Source organism: Macaca nemestrina, chromosome 3, assembly GCF_043159975.1.
Source record: "Macaca nemestrina isolate mMacNem1 chromosome 3, mMacNem.hap1, whole genome shotgun sequence".
NCBI classification, from domain to species: domain Eukaryota; kingdom Metazoa; phylum Chordata; class Mammalia; order Primates; family Cercopithecidae; genus Macaca; species Macaca nemestrina.
The window spans coordinates 141280734-141299778 of record NC_092127.1 but is presented as its reverse complement, the minus strand read 5'-3'; the positions used below and the strand labels follow the sequence as shown (position 1 = coordinate 141299778).

Here is a 19045-nt window from a genome sequence, read left to right as displayed (position 1 = left end):
TTCTGTTGTGAGATGGTACATTCTTCTTGTAACTCTTACTGCACTGTGTTGTGGTAAATGCAAAAGAATAGAAAGAGTTGTCATTCTGGAGCAAATCATGGTTTATTTCATCTGACAATGGCACTAAGGGATGCATAGTGGAAAAGCTGGGGTGGATGAGCTACTAGTTTGCCTTTCAATTTCCATTCTGACCATCTTCCATACTAAGAGAACCCTAACCTTAAGCAAGATACAATGCACACAGCTTAAAAACTATATTCCCAGCTTTCCTCTTAGCTAGTGCAGTCCTATAACTTAGTTCTTCACAATGAAATGAAGGCAGACAAATATGACTTTGCTGGGAAATCTCCTTAAAGGGATGGGACCATGTTCATCTTAGTCCTTCCTCCATTTGACTGCCTTACATGTGAACTGATATCTGCATCTTGGGCAGCCATCTTGGACTGTGAAGATAAGGACCACTTCCTAGGGATGGCATAAAAGTAATCAAGAAGAAGCCTGAGTTCCTAAAAGCTTTTAGTAGCTGTCATACTAGTCCTAGAATTGCCAATGTCTAGACTTCTACATATGATTAAAATAAACTTCTACTTTTTGTAAGCCACTGTAATTTTTCTGTTTTATTGAATCTAACCCTAATCGCAAGGAATATAACTAAACTATATTTTTTAGTATCTCCCAAAAGTAAGAAAGCTACCTCAAAACATGCCATCTCCCTTTACAAATGCCAATTGTGTGTTCATGTATTTCAGTACTGACTAGATGTAGCCCCTTTTGCATGGCCTGTGATGTGTGGTGCCCATCAGTCTTAAATCTCTGTCTGCCCCATCCATGGGGTGGTGATTCTCTTGGAGCCACTATACACCTGGTTGTAGGTGACACCATGTGGCTATTTGAACTCTGTCTTTATCATTCTCAAGAACTCTATAAATTATCCATAATAGCCATGAGAATTCTCATCTGTTTAAACCAATGAAAGACAATTATAGAAAGTGATATGAGATTATCCAATAGCAAGAACTGCATTGAGATGGCAACTTCTTCAGCATGATTTTAGTAAGTCTCCTTTTTATGAAATCTAATTTTTCAAAGCAAATCATATAAGCAAAATCCACCAAAAATGTGTGTTATTTTTCTAAATAATAATATTTAGTAGGCATCATTAAACCTAATAGTTGTGATATTGTTACATCTATCCTTCATTCTGGCTAGATAAAAACTTTAAATTTGAAAATATCAAGTAAAAGAATGAAGCTGCCATTTGTTAGAACTTGGGGAAGTATTTCATAATTTTGGAATTATTTAGATGAGACTCTATAAGTCATTTCACACAGCCTCTCCCTTTTCATGAAATATTTTGTGGGAAATTAGACTAAAATATTATTTCAATCTAAGCTGACAACTACTTTACGCATTTTGAGGCACAGTAGAGTATAAAATTAAATAGAGTATTTTAACAATACAGGTGTCTGGACTAGAACTTTGAGTTCCTGATACCTGTTTCAGTGTTCCCTCACACACCATTGACTTTAGAATACTGAAAAAACTTAAGAATTTAGATCTCTATTTATTTAGACCCTATTGTGCCACTGTACCAGATACGCTATACAAGACGTCTGGTGCCTTTATGAGGGCCAACTTGATCGTGACTTCCTGAACCCATTGTATCTTCTGTCTTAGAGAAGGAGTGACACAGAAAAGGAGACAAAGACAACAGAATAATAAAGAACTGAAAGACTCCTAGAAATAATGAAGAAAACAGTAGCCAAGAATAACCAAAAACTATGCACAAATATTTATAAGCCTTGGGTAGACAAACACCATGTGGTAAGGGAGGGGATGTTACTTGCTGGTGTCAAGAACATGAGAAGCAAAAAGGAAGAGGAATCGTTACTGTCATGGAAAACATCAGCACGGGAAGCAATGGATGCCTGCGGCCGAGAGACTGACAACATAGCTGGGTCCCTCAGGTAGTGCTGTGACTTGAATCTCTGTAAAGCTTGGCTATGCATGATTGAGACAATTCCCTTCTTGATCTTCTTGTGTATCATTAATCTCTAGTAACCAAGGTAACCTTGATGCAGTTGTATCCCTTGTAGCCTCAGAGAGCATTACTCACATAGAAATTGAGGCTCTGGTAACTTTGTGCTATTATCATTTGTCATATCTTCACAACACTATCCTGAATGCTAAAAGTTTCACTTGGCTCTTAAGACCTTAACCTCAATTTTGAGGACACTCATTTAATAAATATTTGCACTTATCTCCCCCACTGTTCTTAGAACTGAGGATACAGTAGTGAACAACATAGACAAAAATCTTCATCCTCATAAAGCTTACATCCTGGAAGTGTTTGTACCTAAATGCTGGGCTCCAGGGATCTGTCACAGGGCAGGTCCACTAGGGGAGCAGCGACTCTTCTAAGAAACACCAGAAAATACCAAGCCAACTTGGGATACAGTGGATTGCTCTGATGATGGGTTTTGTAAAATACGTAAACCTTGTTGAACTGAAATATTTTAAACACCTACAACATACCCTTTGTGCATTAATGATGAAGCAGTTCTCTTGTCTACTTCTTTCTGTTCCCACTCCCTTTTAGGTTCCACCAGTAGTAGGGAGTAGAGGGGGACTGGAAGGCAGGAAGTGGAAAGAAGTGCAAGATATTTGATGGCTATTCATATCAGTGTCAACCCAGTGAAGGTCGTTCACCTTGACAGCAGCAATGGCTCTAGTTCCTAGAACAAGTCACTTTCCCTCTTTTCAGAGGTCTGAACTCCTGCTCCTTAAGCCTCTGCTCTGAGCCCGTAAGGTACCAACATCAGCCAGGTATATCCCTCTTCTAACTTCCAGTTTCTGACAAACTCAACCTCTTTCCTCTGTTGTCTCAGGTCTGGGGGGTTATACTCTGCATGAATCCCTTTGTTCCCCTTTTCCTTTTTTAGTTCTCTGAAAGGTGTTTAGCAATTCTTTTTTTTTTTTTTTCCAAGACAGTGTCTCAGTCTGTCACCCAGGCTGGAGTGCAGTGGCATGATCAAGGCTTACTGGGGCCTCAATCTCTTAGACTCAAGTGATCCTCCCACTTCAGCCTCCTGAGGAGCTGGGACTGTAGGCGTGCACCACCACACCCGGCTAATTTTTGGTATTTTTTGTAGAGACGGGGTTTTGTCATGTTGCCTGGGCTGGTCTTAAACTCCTTGGCTCATGCGATCTGCCCACCTCAGTCTCCCAAAATGCTAGGATTATAGGCGTGAGCCACTGTGCTCAGCTTAAGCAATTCTTTTGAGACGGAATCTCACTCTGTTGCCCAGGCTGTAGTGCAGTGGTGCGATCTCGGCTCACTGTAACCACTGTCTCCTGGGTTCAAGCAATTCTCCTGCCTCAGCCCCCTGAGTAGCTGGGACTACAGGTGCGTGCCACCACGCCCATTTAATTTTTTTTGTATGTTTTAGTAGAGAGAGGATTTCACCATATTGGCCAGACTGGTCTCAAACTCCTGACCTTGTGATCCGCCGGCCTTGTGATCAGCCTCTTAAAGTGCTGGGATTACAGGTATGAGCCACCGCGCCAGACCCTTTAAGCAATTCTTTTTTTTAATTGTTTTTTTATTTTTGAGACAGAGTCTTGCTCTGTCGCCCAGGCTGGAGTGCAGTGGTGCAATCTCGGCTTACTGCAACCTCCGCTTCCAGGGTTCACACCATTCGCCTGCCTCAGCCTCCGGAGTAGCTGGGACGATAGGCGCCTGCCACCATGCCCGGCTAATTTCTTTTTGTATTTTTAGTAGAGACGGGGTTTCAACGTGTTAGCCAGGATGGTCTCGATCTCCTGACCTCGTGATCCGCCTGCCTTGGCCTCCCGAAGTGCTAGAATTACAGGCTTGAGCCACCGCGCCCGGCCAGCAATTCTTTATATCACATTTTATCTGTCAAAATATCTAGTGCTGTTTCTGTTTTTCTGATTAGAACCCAATTAGCACATCAATAACAAAATAGTTACCTGTCATTGAAGTATTTACCTTCTAACAAGAATTTCCCAAAGCAACCTCTTTAACACCCACCTGAGGACCAATATGTACTCCTTCTTTGGACCTCTCCCATTGCAAAAGCTCCTATGACACAACTGACCTCCGTGAGACACAAACAGAGAAACTGTGGCTTCCTTAAAGTACTTGGAGAAGGTTCTATGGGGCTGCTGAATAGTAAAGAATTGGGCTGGTCTTATTCCTGATTCCTGGGAGGTAAACTCTAAATCCTTTGGATTTCCCAAGTCATAGGTGTGTCTTTATTACTCATGGTTGGTCTCTTGGACTGCAGCTCAGTTATGCTAACAAGATGACTTAGAATAAAGGCTGGTCACATTAGAAAGATCAACCATATGATTAAAAGGTTGAGGCTTTGAGCCACAATATCAGCCTGACGTTTGGGGAGTGTAGGGGGACTGGAGATTGAGTTCAATCACATGAACAATGGTTCAACCAATCGTGCTTATATAATGAAACACCAATAAAAACTAAGGCTACTAATAATCAACTGAGCTTGCAGGTTGCTAATGATATATCAATGTGTCAGTAGAGTGGAAGCTTCCACTGGACCCTTCCCAATATCTCCCTATGCAGTCTCTGCATTTGATTGGCCCTGATTTGTTTCCTTTATGATAATACCGCATTTGTCAATATAGCACTTTCTTGAGTTCTGCGTCATTCTGGTGTGCTATTGAACCTGAGAGAGTAGTGAGAACCCTGAATTTGTAGCCAGTCGGTTAAAAGCATGTGTAGTCTGAAAACACCTGAGCTTGTGGGCTGGTGTCTGAGGTGAAGGTAGTCTTGTGGGGACTGTGACCTTAACCTGTGAAGTCACACTAACCCTGGGTAGTTAGAGTCAGAATTGCATTGCAGAGACTTTCTAACTTTACACAGCCAGCAGACTATTAGGTCTTTTAACTAATTCTATTGAATCCTCATGCTCAACACATCCTCTAAATTAATCTAATTTCCCACACCAAAAATCGTGGATCTAATCTGAGTGATTTTTAACACCTCATAATAAAATATGATCTGAGTCTCTTCCATTGATGAAAATGGTTAATTCAATTAATAAGAGATTGCTGAGAGCAAAATCCACTGCAGCTATAATATTATGAACGTAAAGCATTAATGCTATTGTTATGTAGCAGTATCTAGCTCAGATCACATTCCAATTTTTCCTGGAAACCCATAGTCTTCAGCTGATTTTAGAATGTATTCTCCTTTCTATAAGTCTTGTCTTCTCAAAATGCCTCATGAAGAGATTAGGAGGATTCTGGGAAAAGCAACATTGGCTTGAATATGTGTGAACAGTGGTGAAGGTAAGCAGAAAATAAGATACTTGTATAATAGGCTTGAGAGATCTCCTTCATTTGCCTGCTTGTCCTGGTAGTTAAGATTTCAGTCAAGGCATCTTCATTTGTTCCAGCACCCTAAAAAGGAAAAGGAAATCTAATTTTTAGAACACTTAAATAACTTAATCTTATGCCTTTTGGTCTTAATATCTTGTTTTATATAGATGAAATGACAATTTTGAGTAAATCAATACAAGGTTCTCTATTGCTCTAAAGTAGTTTTCTATTTTTCCATATATTTTAGTATTAACATAAATCATCTGGAATAAAGTGACATCAAATTTTTCACTCTAGTGTAAAAATCAATTGAATAATTCTAGAAATATATAGTACAAAAGAAAAAGCCTGTGTCATTCAAGATCAGAAGTGAGAGTCTAACAGGATTAACCCTAGCAACATTCAAACATGCCACTATGTTTAGAAAAGGCTCTACAATACTTTTGAATGAGTTCATCCTTGCATCACTGTACTGGGTCTATCAGCACGTATCATCCTCTTCATACAGGGAGCTTTTCAAATCCTCAGTAATGTGCATCATGGGCCCGGCTGGCATGGGGACTAATTACCCGTCAGCCTTGTTTATATCAAGGTCACTGAATCACACTGTGACTCCAAGAAAAGTCATGTACACTAAGACTTGATCGAATAAGGCCAGTGCAGCATATGAACAGAGACTGAATTCTGTCTCTCTGTAGCTGAGATTCCTAGTTTCCCACAGTACCTCTTTTGTCTTTCTTGCTTAGTAATAGAACCCCCAGCTTGTAACTCGGTACATAGCTACCCAAATAAAGGCTATGTTTCTCAGCTTCCTTTACAGTGAAATATGTCCACATAACTAAACTCTGACCGATGAGATATAGGCAGAAGTACCATATGCATGCTCAGGGAGTATCCTTAGAGTGAGGGAGTGAACCCTTCTTTGTCCTTTACTCTTTTGAGTTGACTGGAATGAAGACATAATGACTGAGTCATGAGCTGCCATCTTTAACCAAGAAGTGAAAACCATGGGTTAAAGAAGGCAGACCCTCAAGATAGTAGGAGCTTGAATCTCTGATAATGGTGGTGCCATCACAGCCTGCTCAGGGCTACTTACTCTGGATTTCTTTTATGTAAAAGAGAAACTGTTCTAATACTTATTGGTGAATCTAATCCTTACAATTACACCTGCTAAACCCTCCCCATTGGGTAGCCATAGAAAAACAATGCTCAGACTTCACTTCAAGAGAATCAGCTGCAAAGAATGCAGTTGGCTAACAGCCTCCAACTGCCACACCTTTAGATCTACCAGAGTTCACACTGAGGTCATGCCCTCTCCAGGTGGCTGTCAGTCAATGACTGTAAACAGCAGGGGTACTGGACTTGCACCCAACACAGAACTCCTCCAAAGGGCAGTCTTTGCTCAGGGGCTCCCCAACAGCCTGCCAAGGCTTTCTTGGAGCTTCACCATGCACTGAGGCTCTTCCTAATCTCAGCCTACTTCCTCTCCTCTCTCTCACAGGTGTCAGGTCTGCACTGCAGTCTGAAGGTTCACCCCACCTACCCTGCTCTTCTCCTCTTTATCCTTCACAGGCGTTTCTCACAATAAATCTCTTGTACATCAAATTCCATCTTGCCATCTGCTCCTCAGATGCCCATATGTCCTCCATGGAAAAGAAGATAACTCCATTGCCTGATGACAAGGCAGAATATGGCTTATGCCTCAGATCTAGGCTCCCTTCATTTTCCTCCTTCCTATTAATTAATATGTTGAGCACCCACTTCATTTCAGATGTTGCTCTAGGAACAGAAGATATAGGCCAAGACCAATGAGGTTCCTTGCCATGGTGGAGGTTTGCCTTTTAGTTAGATGAAAAAAGGTAATAAACAAATGGATTTTAAAAACAGACAAGGCCAGGTGCAGTGGCTTACACCTGTAATCCCAGTACTTTGAGAGGCTGAGGCGGGAGGATTGCTTAAGCTCAGGAGTTTGAGACCAGCCTGAGCAACATAGCAAGACTCTGTCTCTACAAAAATTTTTTTTTAATCAGCCAGGTGTGGCAGTGTGTGCCTGTAGTCCCAGCTGCTCAGGAGGCTGAAGTTGGAGGATTGCTTACCCGGGAGGTTGAGGCTGCAGTGAGCCATAATTGCACCACTGTACTAGAGCCTGAGCAATGAAGCGAGACCTTGTCTCAAAAACAAATAAATAGACAAGATACTTTTAGGCAGTAATAAGTGCAGGTAAGAAAATATATTTGAGTGAATTAATGGAAAATGTCTGGAGGAAAAGCATTCCAGATGGAAGAAACATCATGTATAAATGTCTCAAAACAAGAATAAGCTTATGATGTTCAAGGAGCAGAGAAAAGGTCAGTGTAGCTACAGCATTAATGGGTGAGCAGGAGGGGGTATGATGGTCAGTTTTATGCGCCAGTTTGGCCAGGCTATAATGCCGCTTATTCAATCAAACACTAATCTATGTGTTGCCGTGAAGGTATTTTGTAGCAGTTTATTATTGATTCACTTTAAGTAAGGGAGATTACCTTTCTCGGCAGACCTGATCCAATCAGTTGAAAGGGCTTAAGACCAGAGGTGAGGCTCCTGTTTAGAAGATTCTTTCTGTGGACAGCTTCAGCTTGTGCCCAAGAGTTCCAGCCTGCCTTTCCTGACAGCCTGCCCTACAGATTTTGAACTTGCCTAACCAATCCCATAATCATGTAACCAATTCTTCTTCTTCTTTTTTTTTTTTTTGAGACAAGGTCCCAGGCTGGAGTGCAGTGGCAGAGTCGTGGCTCATTGCAGCCTAGACCTGCTGGGCTTAAGTGACTCTCCCACCTCAGCCTCCCAAACAGCTGGGACTACAGGCATGAGCCACCATGCCTGGCTAATTTTTTTTTCTTCTTCTTCTTTTTTTTTTATTATACTTTAAGTTCTAGGGTACATGTGCACAACGTGCAGGTTTGTTACATATATATACATGTGCCATGTTGGTGCGCTGCACCCATTAACTTGTCATTTACATTAGGTATATCTCCTAATGCTATCCCTCACCCTCCCCACTCCCCACAACAGGCCCTGATGTGTGATGATCCCCTTCCTGTGTCCAAGTGATCTCATTGTTCAATTCCCACGTATGACTGAGAACATGCGGTGTTTGGTTTTCTGTTCTTGCAATAGTTTGCTGAGAATGATGGTTTCCAGCTGCATCCATGTCCCTACAAAGGACACTTAAGACCTGGGCTTAAGTAATTCTCCCACCTCAGCCTCCCAAATAGCTGGGACTACAGGCATGAGCCACCACGCCTGGCTAATTTTTAAAAATTTTTTGTAGAGACAAGTTCTCACTATGTTGCTCAGTCTGAGGCTGGTTTTGAACTCCTGAGCTCCAGCAATCCTCCCACCATGGCCTCCAATTCTTTCCAGTAAATTTTTGTTGTTGTTGTTTTGATACAGGGTCTCACTGTCACCCAGACTGAAGTGCAGTGGCACAATCTTAGCTCACTGCAGCCTCGACCTTCTGGGCTCAGGTGATCCTCCCACCACAGCCTCCCAAGTAGCTGGGACTACAGGAATGCACTACTATGCACAGCTAATTTTTTTTTATTTTTTGTAGAGACAGGGTTTCTCCAAGTTGCCCAGGCTGATCTCAAACTCTTGAGCTCAAGCAATCTACCTACCTTGGCTTCCCAAAGTATTGGGATTACAGGCATGAGTCATAGCACCTGGCCTTACAATAAATCTTTTAACGTCTATGTCCTGCCTATTGGTTCAGCTTCTCTGAGGGAACCCTCACTGATATAAATAGAATTTTAAAAAGTCACCGGGTTAGACAGGACCTGCACTATTGGGTAATGAAGATCATGATAAGCAGCTTGGATTTTAAGTGTTCAAAGCCATTGGAAATTTATGCAGGTAAATAACATAATCTGATTTTTTAAATAAATTAATAAAAATAATTTTGGCTATTCTGCGTAGAATGAATTTGAGGTGGGCAAAAATGGAGGCAAAGGGACTAGTTAGAAGCCTATTGATACGGACCAGTCAAGAGATGATGGTGGTCAGGCTAGAACAGTAGCAATGGATTTCGAGAGAAGTGCACACATTTACAGTGGATTTTGAAGTAAAACTAATGAACTTGCTGATAGATTTGGGAGTGTGGAAGGGTAAGAGAAAACAAGGGCTCAAGGATAATGCTAGGTTTTTAGCTTCAGTGTTGGGGTTTATGACAGTGCCATTTACTTTCAATGATGACAAACTAGAGAACTTGACTCTTCATGTCAAACAAAGGATATGACAAAATTCTTCCAGTCCAGGAACATTTGGGCTTAAGGTTCTACAACTGTTCCCTATTTCAGAGTCATTCTACCACTGGGAAAGTACAGACCAAAATGGCATCCAAGTCCACCCATCACAAGTGTGCACTGCCAGAAAGTCACTATTTTTGATGACTTGGTCAAACCCTGGGCAGAAATGGCTTGTGGGGGGCTCATACCTTCATGGATTTCTTTAGCTGCTTTGCATCAAAGACTGCTGGTGGAGTCACTAGGGCCACCATGAGATGCTCAAAATGGCCAGAGAGATCACCCTTCAAGTCATCTTTCAGCTCCTAAAATCAAAAAACCAAGGAGAAAAATGTGAAATACTTTTCCTCTCTCTTCCTCTAAAGTCACCTAGTGAAAGATGAACATATGTATCAAAATCAGGCAAAACACGTCCATCCACAGGGAATAAACAGAAGTGTTGAAAATATTTCTATGACTATTAATCTGCATTTTCTAATTACTCCCAAATTGTTCTGTTTTGTAGAGGTTTTTTGAAGGAGAGCCAAATGGGAGGACTTCATGAGTGCCACAGTTAGGAACTGTATTCAAATGCATTTCCTAGGTCCCCCGTGCTTTCAATGCTTAGGTTGGGGTGAGGGAAGAGGAAGAGGAACCCTTATAAATTCACACGCAGCATCACTGGGAGGTGCTCTATTCCTGGGTGTCCTGCCTCTCAGTAACTCCCAAAGAGCTCCAAGAGGAAGGGGAAGGGAGGACAGTGGCTGGCCATGTGTCTCTGGTGAGAACGTGGAACTAGGTGGCATCCGAAGCAATTTTCTGGCAACAAGTAAAGAAAAAAAAAACCCTAAGTATGGCAATATGTTAGACTTATTTTTTTTTGACAAATAATAATTGTACTTATTCATAAAGTACATAGTGATGTTTCAATACATATAATGTATGGTAATCAGATCAGGGTAATTGCATACCCATCATCTCAAACATTTAACATTTTTTTGTTTTAGGAATATTCAGTATCCTCCTCGTAGCTATTTGAAACTACATTATTGTTAACTGAGTCATCCTACAGGGCTATGGAACGCTAGAACTTAGCCTCTTACAGACATTACCTATTGATATTGTTTTGAGTACTGTTTTCACACGTAAGTACGGTCCATCTCGCCTGCCTAAAGGGGGGTAACAGGGTTTCTACTTTCAATATTCAATGGCATAATACTGAATAATGTTTGTTCCTGCTCCTGATAATTTTCAGCTCTGAAATAGAGGCTGGTAGCCTCTGAGCCTGCTGCAGCGCCGTGGGCACAGACCGACACTACCACACTCCTGGGGGGTGCGGCAGCAGCACGTTCCTGCTGAAACAAATGGGATGGCGTTCAGTGTTCCCAGCTCTGCTTTAATTGCCACAGTGTTTTTTTCCTCTCTCAATGGTAAATTTCACTACCATCTGTCCTCAATCCAAGCCACGGCAGCCGAATCTTACTTCACAGATCTCATCCTATTCCACTGTGAGAAATGGTTGTTCCCCTCCACCTCCATCTTTCTTCCATATTTTGGAAATACTGAAAGGCCAATAGATCACTCACCTTCTCTTTATGTGAAAGTGTTGTCTTGCCCAGAAGCCAGGCAATTCATTCAATTCAACAAATGTTTTCTGGGCACCTGCTCTGTGCTAGGCCTTTAAAGGTAAGTTAAACGAAGTCCTTATCCTAAGACATTCCGCCCTCATGGGAAACACAGAAATATTCAATGATAAAAATTCAATATTATATGTTAAGCATCTGATAAAGGGAGCTCAGAGAAGGGTGTCTTAATGGAGCCTGGGGGCCTGGAGAACACTTCCAGGAGGTAATTCCTGAGCTGCCTGTGGATGGTCACCAGACCCTCTCCACAGTCTTCATTTGTACCTTTTCCCTCCACAATTCATTATCTACAGCAGCCAAAATAATCCTTTAAAAATAAAAACTGCATTATATTATTCCTCTGCTTACAAACCTCCAGTGGTTCCCTGTAGCCCTTAGAATAAAATCTAAACTCTACCAAGACCCTTAGCATGTTCTCAACCTCTCTCCAGCCTCATCTCTTTCTTCTGCCCCTTCACTTTCTACGTTCCTGCCATATTGGAATTCTTTATTTCTCACATATTCCCTGCTTCTTTTTGCATCAGGGCTTTTGTATTTGCTGTACCTTAAATACTGTCTCCTGATCAAGCAGAGCAGAACCCCTAGTATTGTTTAGGCTTAGTGGGGAGTAAGGTAACAACCCCTCACTGACATTCTTTCATCACCTTATCTGCAGGAGCCACTCACCAGTCACTGCCTATCATATAAACCATTTTAATTCTTTCATATCACTTATCATATCTGAATTATTTTTATTTACTTGTTTATTATATTCTAATAGAATGTTAGCTCCATGAAAGAAGGCAGGATCTGCTTTCTATACCAGTCTATATCCAATGTCTAGGATATCTCCTAACACAGATTAGTACTCGAAAATAGGCGTTGGACAAAGAAACTGTATAGCAAAGACTAAGTCTTACTTTTTGCTTTTTTTTTTTTTTTTGAGACAGAGTCTTGCTCTGTTGCCAGGCTGGATCAATCTCGGCTCGCTGACGCCTCCGTCTCCCGGGTTCAAGCGATTCTCCTGCCTCAGCCCTCAGCCTCCCGAGTAGCTGGGATTACAGGCATGTGCCATCACACCAGGCTAATTTCTGCATTTCTAGTAGAAATGGGGTTTTACCATGTTGGTCAGGCTGGTCTCAAACTCCTGATCTCAGGTGATCCACCTGCCTGGGCCTCCCAAAGTTACTTGTTCTTATACAGTTAGTTTCTGCTAATTACTAAATTTTCATTTGCTGAATGAATCAAACCTATAACTACATAAGTATTTTAAAATTGAAAGAGAAATAAAAGGTTATCTAAGACAGAATTAGTCAGATAGTTGGCCTGGTAATTCTTTGTTGTGGAGGGCTGCCTTGAGCATTCTCGGATGCTTGTAGCATCCCTGACCTATGCCTACTACACGCTAGAAGTACCCTCCACCATCCTGTTTGTGATCATCAGAATGTCTCCATTCATCCCAAATGTCCCCTGGGGAGCAAAATCACTTCTGGTTTAGAAACCACTGGGCTAAGGCAAACCATATCCTACAAGTGAAGAAACTGAGGCCCAGAAAGACCAAGTAACATGCCCAAAGTCAGTCAGCCAGTTCAAGGCAAAACTGCAACTCAGATTCCAGGCTCCTGACTGGGTGCGCAGGGCATCTTCTGTTACACTTAGCCTGAAACAGAAAACTGTAGGCATAACCATGTGGGAGCGACCATGGTACATTAACGATCTCTTTACTGCCTGTCATGTGAACATGACCTTACCTTTCCATATGCTGCCTGATATTCCTTAACAATCAGTTGCCGCTGTGCATTTGACCTCTCAGTCAGAATGCTGATGAGCATTTTCTCATCGGTGCCTAAAGGAAACAAAAGTGATTTTACTCAATATTGATGCTCAATATCTGTCTTGACCTAAAGCAAAATGATCAATAGCCTGAGACAAATGCAGAGAGTAAGGCATTTTAATTCCCAGCTTCTTACCTGGTTGGGATCGTTATTTATTTATTTTGTTTGTTTGCCTGAGTTTTGGAAAAGAAAGTTATCTTTATTTGGATAGTTTTGGGGGAACGAAACAATCATTGTCTAAATACTCCTTTCTGTACATCAGACAAAAGAACGTACTACTTTTGAACTTGACGTTTTTACCTTTATGAGGTTTGGTTACTGTCTTATTGCCTTTTATTTCTCTCCCATAGTTGATATCAAAATATTTCTTCCCTGGAAAACAGGAACTAACCCTTAATGAGAATCTGCCCTGCATGAAACGCCCTTTTATTCATTGCCATAGTTAATATTCACAGGGGCCCGCTGTACTAAAGATGAAGACATGAACTTATCTTCCTTGCCAAAGTCACACAACTTCTGAGTGGTCCAGCAAGAAGTTGAACCCAAATCTCTGACCACAAAACATATATTTCTATCTCTGGTCCACATCTCTCTCATGCATTTCTTCCACATCCCTCCCTCCCTCCCTCCCTCCCTCCCTCCCTTTCTTCCTTCTTTCCTTCCTCCTTCCTCCCTCCCTCCTTCCCTCCCTCCCCCCTCTTTCCTGCCTTCCTTCCTCCCTTCCTCCCTTCCTCCCTTTCTCTATCTCTCTCTCTCCCCACCACCCTCTCTCTCTCATTGCCCAGGCTGCAATGCAATGGCACCATCTCGGCTCACTGCAACCATCACCTCCCGGGTTCAAGCGATTCTCCTGCCTCAGCCTCCCAAGTAGCTGGGATTACAGGCATGTGCAATCATGCCTAGCTAATTTTTTTTTTTTATTCAGTAGAGATGGGGTTTCACCACGTTGATCAGGCTGGTCTTGAACTCCTGACCTCAGATGATCCACCCGCCTCAGCCTCCCAAAGTGCTGGGATTTCAGGGGTAAGCCACCGCGCCTGGCCTCTCTCATGAATTTCAAACCCATATACAAAATGAATTGTTTGTAAGTGAAAGGTAACATCAGGCCAGAGCTGATGCCGGCCTGCTTGAGAATGACCTCAAGGTCACTCTTATCTTGGTGACTACAGTATTAAGATAAACGTGGAAAGTTGTGTCTTATTAATTTCCCAGCCCACGATGATACCTGGTTTGGGGAGCTGTGAATTGGCTTGCAGGCCTAGAGCATGCATGACTAGAGAGGTATAAAAGAGCATCCGGAACTCAATGCTCAACTTCTTTGTGTCAAGGTGACCCTCACAGACCTCATCTACTCACTTCCAAGGCAGTGGTACATAACTTACATCAATGATGACGCAAAAGCTTCTGTGTACTTGGTTAGCTGCTGGGCCTCCCAGTGAAAGATGCTGCCTTTCTGTGTCTTTGGTTTTGTATTCTTATACATAGTTAAGTAAATACTGAATCAGATTAAAGTGTGTTTGTGCTCTGTGGGTCTGAGTACCAATGTGGACCCGTCACGTGTGTACCATACCCAGCATCCGTATCAGTACACTACCAGCCACCTCAACTGCACAAGTATCTGAAACTCAGCGTGTTCTGGGTGGACTTTATTGTATTTCCTCTCTGACTTGTCTGTCTTTCTATGTTCCCTCATCCACAACTATGGATATAGTCAGCCAGGCAAAAATCCTGGGAATCAGCTCAGATTCCTTTCTTTATCTTATTCTCTATATTATAGCAATTATCTGTATCTCTTACATTTGTCGTCTCCTCTGCATGCCCTCTGCCACTGTGTCCTTATCATATTTTACCTGGATAACCTAAATTGCCTCCTAATGTGACCCCCATATAATTATTCCTGTACACTACTGCCTAAGTAAATGTTTAAAAATACAATCTGATCATGTTATCCCCTTGGCTAAAATTCAAATGGCTCTTTGTAATCTTCAGGATGAAGTTTAAGCCCCTTAGCTCGTATATCAGCTCATTATGATCTCTTCTGCCTTATGTCTTGTTCTCATTTTCTACCCGCTCTCTGCATCTCTATAACCTATGCAACTGCACTTCAAATATACCAAACTACCTGCAGTTATTTGTAGTTTGTATGCCTGGTAGTTTCTCATCTCTTATTTTTAAACATGCTCAAGATCAAAAACTAAGCCAAGATGCCTCCAGTCTAGAGACTGGGTCTGACCTAGCCCTAATGCAAACGCCATTGTGATACCTGATTCTGAACTCAGAACGTATCAGAAGTGGTGCTCATAAACAATAACCTCCTTCTTAAAGAAGGCCTGTAAGCCAAAGTGCAAATTCATGAAGAAACATAACGTTTAAAAAGAGGCGACAGAATTTAAAGACTATTAACCTCATGAAACAGTCTACTCAACACTAGATATAAATAGGGCAATCAGACTGGGTGCAGTGGCTCACATCTATAATCCCAGGACTTCGGGAGGACAAGGCAGAAGGATTGCTTGAACTCAGGAGTCCAAGACTGGCCTGGGCAACATAGCAAGACCCTGTCACTATAACAAATTTAAAAATTAGGCACACATTGTGATGAGCACCTGTAGTCCCAGCAACACCAGAGGCTGAGGCCATAGGATCCTTTGAGCCTAGGAGTTTGAGGCTGTAGTGGGCTATGATCATATCACTGCACTTGAGCCTAGGTGACAGAGCAAGCCCTTCTCCCTTAAAAAAAAAAAAAAAAAAAAAGGCAATCAAGAGATAAATGAAGAAATAACTTACATTGAAAAATGGAAAAAAAAACCCTTAAACAGGCAGAAATAACATAATATTATATTGATATATAAAGTTCTAATATAGTATATTTATGAAATTTGACAAGCCACTTTTAAAATTCATAGAGGAGGGCAAAGAGTGAAGAAAAACATTGCCCAGTAGATATTTAGTGTCATTATAAAACCCTAATAATCGTGACAGTGGGAGAGGCAAATAGATAAATGAAGCATAACAGAGAAGAGAAAAATAGGGAAACATAAAACAGAGGTGACATTACATACAAATCAGTGTGAAAAGGATGAGCTCTTCAATACATTGTTCTGGGACAATTAAATGTCCACATGAAACAGAACAAAATGAGACACCTTTAAATACCATCCATGAACATTAATTTCATGTAGATTAAAGATCATAATATGAAAAACAAAATTTCAAAACTTTGAAAAAAAATGTAGGAGAATGTTTTTATGACTTCATTATAGAAAAGATTCAACAAGAATAAATCCTAGACAAAAATATTGGTAAACTTGATTTCACTAAAATTTAAAACTTCTATGCAATAAAAATTACTGTAACCAATTGTTACAGTAATTCACGCAACTTTTCACGTTGCTGATAAAGACATACCCTAGACTGGGCAATTTATGCAGGAAAGAGGTTTAATGGAGAACTCACAGTTCCATGTGGCTGGGGAAGCCTCACAATCATGGTGGAAGGGAAGGAGGAGCAAGTCACATTTTATGCGGATGGAAGCAGGCAAGGAGAGAGCTTGTGCAGAGAAACTCCACCTTATAAAGCCATCAGATCTTGTGACACTTATTCACTATCATGTGAACAGTACGGGAAAGACCTGTCCTCATGATTCAATCATCTCCCACCAGGTTCCTCCCACAATACATAGGAATTATGGGAGCTACAAGATGAGATTTGGGTGGGGACACAGGACCAAACCATGTCACCCATGTTAAAAGAAAACCATAAACTTATAAGAAATATTTTCATGGTTTGTAATATTTTTTAAAAAGTTTGTATTGAGGAATTATAAAAAATTCTTGCCAATCTAAAGAAGACAAACCAACTTAAAAAAATAGATAAAATATATTTTATATTTTATTGATGTATGAAAGTGGAAGCAGATGCACAAGTGAGGATGCTTAACTGCATCAGTCATCAGGGTAGAGAGAGGAAACAAACACACATGCAGAATAAGATACCATTTAGACCCACTTAATTAGAAAAATGGAATAGTCTTACTGTAGCAAGTATTGGTGAGAACATGGAGCAAAAGGAGGTCTTGTACATTGCTGAAAGGAATGCTAATTTCTACATTCATTTCAGAGAATAGTATGGCAAAATTTCCAGTTAATTTGAAGAGAAGTATCCCCGTCAATGTGGAAATTCCAGTTCTTGTCATATTCTAGAGAAATGCTAGCAAATATGCACAATGAGACATAAGAGGAATATTCACTGCAGCATTTTTATATTGCAATATAAAAGAATTGCAGGCAATTTAAATGTTCCATCAATATTCCCATCTTCTGATATAGTGATGCAATAGATACCATGCAGTTAAAATTAATGCACTAGAGCTAACCATATCAACATGGATAAATCTCAAAAATATAATGTTAAGGGATAAAAACATATTGCAGAAGAATGTATACAGTATGATTTCATTTTATGCTGTTTGAGACCATACAAAACAATATGTACATGTATATATAGTGATGGTATTAAAAGTTTCATGGGAATGAACTCTAATTTGGGATAGTGTTTATCTCTAGTGAAAGGGGCAAGAATGAAATCCAGGAAGAACTGATGGGATTGTATTGGGGTTTTTTTGTTTTTTTATTTTGTTTTTGAAATAGACTCACTCCGTCATCCAGGCTGGAGATCAGTGGCACAATCACAGCTCAGGGCAGCCTCAACCTCCCCGGCTCAAAGTATCCCCCTACCTCAGCCTCCCAAGTAGCTGGGATCACAAGCCCAAGCCCCTCGCCCAGCTAATTTTTTGAGGTTTTTGTAGAGAAGGGCCCTCCCTATATTGCCAGGCTGGTGTTGAACAACTGGGCTCTAGTGATCCTCCTGCCTCGCCCTCCCAAAGTGTTGGGATTACAGGCATGAGCCACCATGCCCAACCAAGGGGGCCATATTTGTAATGATTTATTATGATAATTATTGTTGTTGGTAGCAGTGGTGGTGGTGGTGGTTAGACAGGACTAATACGGGGTGGCCACAGGAGAACAGAAAATTCCAGGCAGCAGTTTCACATGACCAGCAAAAGGAAACTGATGAAATAGCTGCAGAAACTAGGGGCTGATATGACCCTGAAAACCCATAGTCTGGATCAAGCTGGCTAAGACCCGCTGGACCCAACGTGGCGCTGGATTTGACCTAGGATTCTCCTAGGATCTCATTATATGCTAATTAACATACTCAATCACACACCCACCAGTGCCATGGCAGTTCTGGAAACACTGATATTTGGTGTAAAAAGGGGTGGCACCACAGTACCAAGAAATCATCTTTTTCCCGGAATCTTCATGACTATTCCACCCCTTGGTTAAAGAAACCCATAAAGGCAACAACCCCAAACCCCCTTGTGCATCACTCTCTCTTGAGTACACTCACATTCCCCTTTCCTGAGTGTGTACTTTTCACTTTGCAAGAAATCTGTGTACTCTCACTATCGTTTGACCCATCCTTGAATTTCTTCTCTAGATGGTGTCAGGAGTCTGGATACCAGCCAGGGTCGAGATCCCACCGGCATCTGGGGATCTCCCCTAGACCACCAATATCAGTGGTAGTTTTTTAATATTAAGTAAATATGATAAATGTTAGGATTTAATAAAGCTGAGTTCTCTATATATTTCCTCATTATTTCACAATTTTAGAAAATTCCTGACAATTTATCAAATTGAGTAAGCCAAGCTGAGCAAACTGAACTTTTAGATTGTAACCTGCCTGATTTGCTTCAACATTAAGAAAGGAATCGTAAAATATCACTCACCAATTCCTCTGATTGCTTTCCGAATAGCTTCAGCATCCACTGATGGGCTGAAGTCTGGATAATCTCTTATTGTTCCTCGGTGTCCAACCTAGAAGGAAATATTTGAAAGTCACATTGGTTCAAAATGACATCTTTCTTGTATTACATATGCATATTCCTTCATGCATA

The 19045-nt window shown here is 41.2% G+C and overlaps 1 protein-coding gene across 1 annotated transcript in view; it reads right to left on the bottom strand.

Annotated features, from left to right (window-relative positions):
- LOC105477236 (annexin A3) overlaps positions 1-19045 on the bottom strand; it is a 61496-nt gene that overhangs the window by 18934 nt on the left and 23517 nt on the right. The window contains exons 3-6 of the mRNA XM_011733636.2: positions 18878-18965; positions 13003-13097; positions 9842-9955; positions 5361-5451 (exon numbers count right to left, since the gene is read on the bottom strand). Coding sequence (XP_011731938.1) covers positions 5361-5451; positions 9842-9955; positions 13003-13097; positions 18878-18965 — 388 coding nt within the window. The remainder of the gene's footprint in view (positions 1-5360; positions 5452-9841; positions 9956-13002; positions 13098-18877; positions 18966-19045) is intronic.